This window comes from Olea europaea, chromosome 4, assembly GCF_002742605.1.
Source record: "Olea europaea var. sylvestris chromosome 4, O_europaea_v1, whole genome shotgun sequence".
NCBI classification, from domain to species: Eukaryota; Viridiplantae; Streptophyta; class Magnoliopsida; order Lamiales; family Oleaceae; genus Olea; species Olea europaea.
Window position 1 is genome coordinate 6,883,379 of NC_036240.1, and position 7,292 is coordinate 6,890,670.

At 35.9% G+C, this 7,292-nt stretch overlaps 2 protein-coding genes across 2 annotated transcripts in view; both read left to right on the forward strand.

Moving 5' to 3' along the window:
- LOC111392964 (NEDD8-activating enzyme E1 catalytic subunit-like) overlaps positions 1 to 4,459 on the forward strand; it is a 6,378-nt gene extending 1,919 nt beyond the window's left edge. The window contains exons 5-11 of the mRNA XM_023018375.1: positions 402 to 629; positions 2,030 to 2,262; positions 2,355 to 2,417; positions 2,530 to 2,586; positions 3,080 to 3,201; positions 3,587 to 3,704; positions 4,015 to 4,459. Coding sequence (XP_022874143.1) covers positions 402 to 629; positions 2,030 to 2,262; positions 2,355 to 2,417; positions 2,530 to 2,586; positions 3,080 to 3,201; positions 3,587 to 3,704; positions 4,015 to 4,308 — 1,115 coding nt within the window. The 3' untranslated portion in view covers positions 4,309 to 4,459. The remainder of the gene's footprint in view (positions 1 to 401; positions 630 to 2,029; positions 2,263 to 2,354; positions 2,418 to 2,529; positions 2,587 to 3,079; positions 3,202 to 3,586; positions 3,705 to 4,014) is intronic.
- Positions 4,460 to 4,879: 420 nt separating this feature from the next.
- LOC111393439 (3-dehydrosphinganine reductase TSC10B-like) lies at positions 4,880 to 7,185 on the forward strand. The gene is made up of 2 exons (XM_023018973.1): positions 4,880 to 5,624; positions 6,934 to 7,185. Exons 1-2 carry the CDS (start codon positions 5,088 to 5,090, stop codon positions 7,168 to 7,170), a joined length of 774 nt encoding a protein of 257 aa, XP_022874741.1. The 5' UTR covers positions 4,880 to 5,087; the 3' UTR covers positions 7,171 to 7,185.
- The last annotated feature ends 107 nt before the right edge of the window (positions 7,186 to 7,292 follow it).

Consider the following 7,292-nt stretch of genomic DNA (forward strand, 5'->3'; position numbering starts at 1 on the left):
TTGTTTTCTGCTAGCTTGATTGAGCTTTTTGCCAGAATTAAAGGCCAACTTGAACAGCATTATTGATTTCTGCTGTTTTGATATTTGTTAACCTACCAAATTGAGTTTGAGGCAGGTAGAAAAAATCCTAAGTGTAACAATGTTCTCATGTAACTGTGAATCTCTCAAGTTGGTCCGAACCAGAGTTTGACAACCCAAGCCTTAGCAGATTTGGCATCCGAAGTCTTATTACAACCCTGGTTATGAGGCCCTAATCCATGCTTCCAATTGCAAAGAAATTTAATTTGGAGTTTAAAACTAATGAATATGAAACTTCCAGTTCACCTTTTTTTTTTCTCTTCTTTTTTTTTTTTTACTGAAGTTGTTGGATTTTAGAGGAAAGTTTAATTTATGCTAAAAAGTCTTATTGTTGATAATTTTCTGTAGGCTTGAAGATGTAGGAAAGCCAAAGGCTGAAGTTGCTGCAAAAAGAGTGATGGAAAGAGTTAGTGGAGTGAATATCACGTCGCATTTCTGTCGCATTGAGGACAAACCATTGGATTTCTATAGTGATTTCAGCATAATTGTCCTCGGTCTTGATTCCATCGAGGCTCGAAGCTACATAAATGCCGTTGCTTGTGGCTTTCTAGGTTTGCCTTCCCCTTTTAGATTATAATCTGTCTATAAAATTTTGGTCCTGTTAACATCTGAAACGAACAAATATTTGCCTAATGATGCTTATTTAGTAAAATAAATGGGTATTTGGGATTGTGATTTTTTGTTCCTTATAATGACTAATCTATTTATAAATTTTAGGTTTTGTAATAATTGTGATATAGCAAAATTAATGGGTATTGGGGATTATGATTTTTTGTTCCTTTTATGAAGTTCGGCCAATAATATTATGCTTGAATCATCATCTTTTATTAATCTGGTGAAACTTTTGACTTTATATGTTCATTTTGTTGAAGATATGAATATAAATAAATAAAATCATCCTTCTTTCTAATAACTTAAGCTTTTAAACGTGGTGCTTCGACATAGCATTTGAGCAGGCAAAGTTCCTGAGTTTGAGTTTAACCATGGCCCAATTATGGAAAATTTGTGTACCAAGAGAGTATGATGGAGATATAAATAAGTAAAATCCCCTTCTCTAATAGCTTATGCTTATAAATGAGTTCGATGCATTGCAATATTAATTTTTTGGATTTGGATGGGAAGGGTTGTCCCATTTGTTGAATTCAATTCTTGGTCCTTTTGCCATAGATCATATGTGAACCTTTTTGATATACCTCATGCTAAACATATTTTAGTAAATAATCACCTTCTAGATTCCATGAAAAAACTGAACCTAGTTCCAAAGAGTTAAAAGCATACTGAAAATACAATTATGTCCGGAGTTTCATGTGGAGCATTCTGAGCTTTAAACATAGCTTTATTCCTGTAACTACTTAACTTTGGACACATTGGCATGTGTTTGACTAGGCACGTGCTTGAGAAATACGGTAAATTACAAGCTCAAGGGTGTGTATTGCGTTACTGGATGCTTATATTCTTTGTAACTATTTGTATTGTTATTAAAGCAATTGGCAAACTGGATATATACTTATTACTTTTGAATTCAGAATAACTTATTTATTTTTGTTGGTAAATAGCTTATTGACACAATAAAAGAAAGACAATGCAATGTATTTCCTAGTGATGCTGGATGCTGTGCTCTGTTACATCTGCCTCCTAATAAAGCAGCTGTAAAGCCCTTATGTGAACCTTGGACATGAATTTTGATAAACTGGAGGTTTCACTAAGTTCCAGACAAAAAATTAATCCTCACACTCTGGATAAAACGCAAAAAAGAACCAAATACCATTCAGAAGCACATGCACACTTCTTTCACCTTGGAATTCCAATAGGTTTGGATAATATACACAATTCATTTTATGTTTCATATTTATGCTGTCAATTAGAAAATAAATATTGAACACGAATTGAACAAAGCTTTCTTAATACTCTGGTGACTTATTTGTTCTATCTATTTGTTATGTTTAAACAGAGTATGACTCTGATGATAATCCGCGGGAAGAAACCGTCAAGCCTATGGTGGATGGTGGAACTGAAGGATTCAAGGGCCATGCCAGGATTATAGTGCCAGGAACGACACCATGTTTTGAGTGTACCATTTGGCTCTTTCCACCACAAGTAAAATTTCCTTTATGTACTCTTGCAGAAACTCCTAGAACTGCTGCTCATTGTATCGAATATGCCCATTTGATTAAATGGGATGAGGTAAGAATGTCCCCTAAATCTATCACACTATGGTGATTCTTAGGATGCCTTTGTATTTTTTTGCTTTATCATATTATATGTTCCACTCACAGGTCCACAGTGGCAAAACTTTTGATCCAGATAACCCCGAACATATGCAGTGGGTTTATTCAGAGGTGAACTAGTGTTTTTTATTTTTGTACTAATAATCCAAGGAGATGATGAGACTTATACTTCTCTCTCGTCTCTTTGTGTGTTACTTTTAACTCATCTGATCTAATCCCACAGGCTCTTAAGAGGGCAGAACTTTTTGGAATTCAAGGAGTTACATATTCTTTGACTCAGGTGAGCAAATATGTTACAACTTGCTATCATCATCTATATTAAATTGTCTGACACATGGAATGATAATGTCTGTCAATTTTTCTACCTTTTCACTGCTGGCAAGTGACTTTTTACTGCACTTAGAGTGTGTTTGATTGCATATATTTTCAATGGAAAGTATCATTTTTCCACCCAAATTCGTACTTTGGATGTTTGATTGCTATTTTTTCTCATTGAAATTATTTTTCAACTTTGAAAATATGGCTAATTTTCCTTGTTTTTAATGAAAATATTTTCTTTGGAGAGGGTAGGTTTTTGTTTTCCTCAAGACAAGGAGAACATGTTCTTTTCTAGCTGATATTTTTTATGCCAATCAAACACATTCTTAGTGTCTTAAGGTTTGCCAATATAACTCAGGTCATTGGATTGTATTACATGCTGTATCTTTATGTGCTTATTTTGTTCATAAAATATATATGTAATAACACAACATTATTGTTTTTGCTGTTTACAGGGAGTTGTGAAAAATATCATTCCAGCTATAGCATCCACCAATGCGATTATCTCAGCTGCCTGTGCTTTGGAAACCTTGAAGATGGTTTCTGGGTGCAGCAGGACATTATCGAATTACTTAACGTAAGCCTACATCAGTTTTTCAATTTTATTAATAAATGAAGTGAGTATTCTTCATGAAAACCCCAGCTGTTTTCACGCGTTAACAGTTTCAGCATTGATCTTTTCATTGTGAAATTTATGGCACCAATTCTTGACACTGATTACACTGAGATAGTGATTATAACAAGTCTGCTGCCTTCTGTTTGTCCTGCCAAATATGGAATTAGCCAAGTTTGAGTGGAGAGTGCATTGTTGTTGTTTTGTGCTTATCTGCTATATTTTTGCCTTCCACATCTCATTTTGATTTGATTTGATTTGATTTTTATTTTTTTTTGGTTAGTCTTAACTTTCTTTCTATCATTTGAAGTTGAACCTATTTGTTTATAATTGTAATATTTTGTTACAGATACAATGGAGTTGAAGGTCTCCATACCAAAGTTACGGAGTTCGTCAGAGACAAAGACTGTCTAGTTTGCGGTCCTGGTGTTCTTATTGAGCTCGATACTTCCATTACCTTGAGAAAGGTTAATCTCTTTTCTTTCTTCTCTATTTCCTTCGTGGCAGTATTTATATTGGTATCAACAGTATTTGACTCTTAAACAGTCGTTTTTTATTCATCATGACTGGGGCTACCCACATGACCAGATGCTTTTTTCATAAGATTCTGGGCGTTCTCACGCGAATAATTTATCTATTCATTAAACATGGTTTGTTTAATACGTTAGTTACCTCAGTATTTATTAAGATTCCACTTTACATTTTTTTTGGTCTTGAATTTGCATTTTCTACTTAAACTATTGCATTTACGCATTCCATTATGTGGTCTTGCAACAGTTCATTGATCTGCTCGAAGGTCATCCCGGGCTGCTCCTCAGTAGAGTGAGTGTTACTCACCGAGGGAAGAATTTGTACATGCAGGCGCCTCCTGTACTAGAAGAGATGACTCGATCAAATCTCGATTTACCATTGTTTGATCTAATGGATAAAGTTCCCAAAGACATTGTCCATGTTAATGGCATGGCCGGAAAAGGTGACAAGAAACAGTCGTGTTTGAGGAAACTGCGCGTTGTTTTCAAGGGGATCGATGTAGTTGCAGTTGAGGATATGGTGCTTGGTGCGTCATTCTGATAACGTACGTGTTGCATAGGTTCTTGGTGTTTCAGTATTACACAGTTTTATTGTAGAAGGCAGGAACTTCTATTTTTCTGTAACATTTTTATAATATATGTCATCAGGTTAACCATCGAGACGTTGAATATATTTTAAAATTTGAGTGGTCCTACAAAAATAATCACTTTTCATAAATAAATGGGAATTTTCAGGTTAGCTCTAACTTAGCTGTCAGACACTCGTCAACGCCCCTCTTCGGCATCGTCAATGGTTTGGTCCTGTTTGGCGATGCTTAAACAACTTAGATTTGAAAAGTAAATTACTTACTTTGAAATAATTTTATCGTAAAGTCTGTTTGATATAAGATTTTGGAAATAATTTTTATGAAAAAGTGTTATTATTAGAGATTGTCTGATAAAAAGTCACATGATGAAAATGACCAAGAAAAAATGTGTTTTAAAATATCTGTTATATGTCGTGGTTCTTACCGTATGACATGAAATTTGAATTTCACGTTGAAATTATGGACTTGAGCTATCTAATCTTAATAGCCAGCTTTTGATGTATGATTTTCTCAATATCTATATCAAAGATATCACAGCAGGCATCAAGTCTATTGATGGCATCGCATACTTGCAAAAGAGAGAGAAACTGATACAAATTTGTAAAATAAGTGAATTGGACTTGCTTTTAAGTAGGCCAAACATGTCCTCGGATACTCCACCTCCGCCTACCCCCTGATTTCAGCAGTTGATACACTACCAATCCACGCACAGTCCTCCAAAAAGAAGTTTTCAATGGCGGATGCCTATTTCTCTCTCTTCTCTCTAATCCTCCTCATCCCCCTCTCTATCCTCATCTTCCTGTACTTCATCGTCCGACCCAGGCCCGTCCGCGTCCCAATCAAGAATCGCCACGTCTTCATCACAGGCGGATCCAGCGGAATCGGCCTCGCCCTTGCTCACCAATTCGCTCAGCTAGGCTCTGATGTCACCCTCCTCGCCCGCAATGTCAGCAAGCTCGAAGAGGCCAAGGAGTCCATTAAGCTGGCAACGGGGCGTGACGTCAGGATCTTCAGCGCTGACGTCAGGGATTATGAGAGTGTAAAGAAAGTCGTGGAGGAGGTGGGGGTAATTGATGTTTTGATTTGTAATCACGGAGTGTATGTGCCGCAGGAGCTCGAGACGCAGGAACTAGAGGAGATCAAATTTATGATTGATGTGAATTTGATGGGTACTTTTCATTTGATTAAGGCGGCCTTGCCTGGAATGAAGAAGAATAGGGTGGAGAGGGGGCCAGGTTCCATTGCGATCATGTCATCGCAGGCGGGTCAGGTATATATTCAAGAAATTGAATAGTATGATTCTGGTTTGAATTAGAATCCATAAACTTGCATTCCCTGTGCATTTCTTGTTTAGTATCTTCTATCTGTTTTCTGCAATTCTCTTCACACATTGCAGTGTGTTCCTGTTTCAAATCTTCCAGTGCCACTCCATCTCCCACCTGTCGCGCATGTTTGGCTAAGGTTAAAAAGAAGTAAAATTTAGTCGAACATAATTTTGGAGGTCTGTGTTAAGTTGCTTTAGTGTTGTTACTTGGAGTCTTTATTTGGATTGTTGAATAATGTCCTAGAACGAATGCTGAAATTATTCAATAGAAGAGACTTTCCTGTTGTATTCTCAGGTGGTTTTTTGATTATTACATAAGAGTTCAAATTCTACTTCCTTGCTGCTGCTATTTTCTAAGCTGAAAATATTAAGTTGGACAATTTTTTCTTAGTTATTTCTCCCTTGTCTTTTCTTAGATGTGTTGATTCTCTTATGTTGGCGTGAGATTTGTTGAGTACTGGATGAATATGAAATCCTAAGGACTTTATTGCTGAGAAACTGGCCAACCATAAATTAGAGAGGAGCAGGAATATTGGAAATTGGCAAGTAAATACTAATCAACCGATTGACTAAGCGGAAATAAAAGCACCTGACATTATGATTTGGTAACATTGCATTATTTAGATTATGCCAATAAAACTCAATACTCCTGCATATCATCACAGAGAATTATAAGTTATATGCATATCTATGGATGTGAAAAAAATAAAGAGAAATAAGAATACAACTAACACTCTATAATAGGCGTTAGTTTAGCTGGTGAGTGTAATTGAGTTTGCCTAAGCTGTGGTTAGCACTAGTTACTAGTTTGTGCGTGAAAACTACTAACGCACTAAGTGTTCATTACTTAATTGAGCTGGTGAGTGAAATTGAGTTTATTACTTCTTAGTTTAATCAGTATTTATCAAGCTAACAGCAAACTGTGTTTGATTAGTTTATCCCTGTACATGCATTGGATTGAGAGAGTGAAGATACTTGATAGGTAGGATACTGATATTGCAACTTGGTTTGCTGACACTAATATGAGCATTTTGGCACTTGCAATGTTTTATGATAACTATTGGTAATACATGGGTCAAATGATAAGTGAATTGGAGACTGAAGAGAATCTCAAAATCTAGTCTGTAATATATGATTGAACTCGATGTTTTAAGAAGTCTAATTTCAATTTGATTTCGTATTCACTCTGAACAATCTTCCTCCTCCTGCCGTATTTAGATAATTTATGTTTAATTTGGCATTATATTTTCTCCAGGTTGGTATTTATGGTTATACAGCTTATTCAGCTAGCAAATTTGCCCTTAGGGGTATGGCAGAAGCTTTGCAACAGGAGATAATAGCAGACAACATTCATATCTCCCTCATCTTCCCTCCAGATACCGAAACTCCTGGATTTGCTGAAGGTCTAAACTCCGACTTATTATCCTACCTTACACTTTTGAATTGCACAAATTGTCCCCAGTATCATGCTTGTATCTTTTCTTTTATCTGATTATTGAAATTTAGTTGCATGATTTCATGATGTACTTTAACTAAAAGTACGTTATGCGAAAACATCATTTAATGACTCGTGTAATAGGCGACATACTTCTAATTTCTAAATAGGATTTGGCT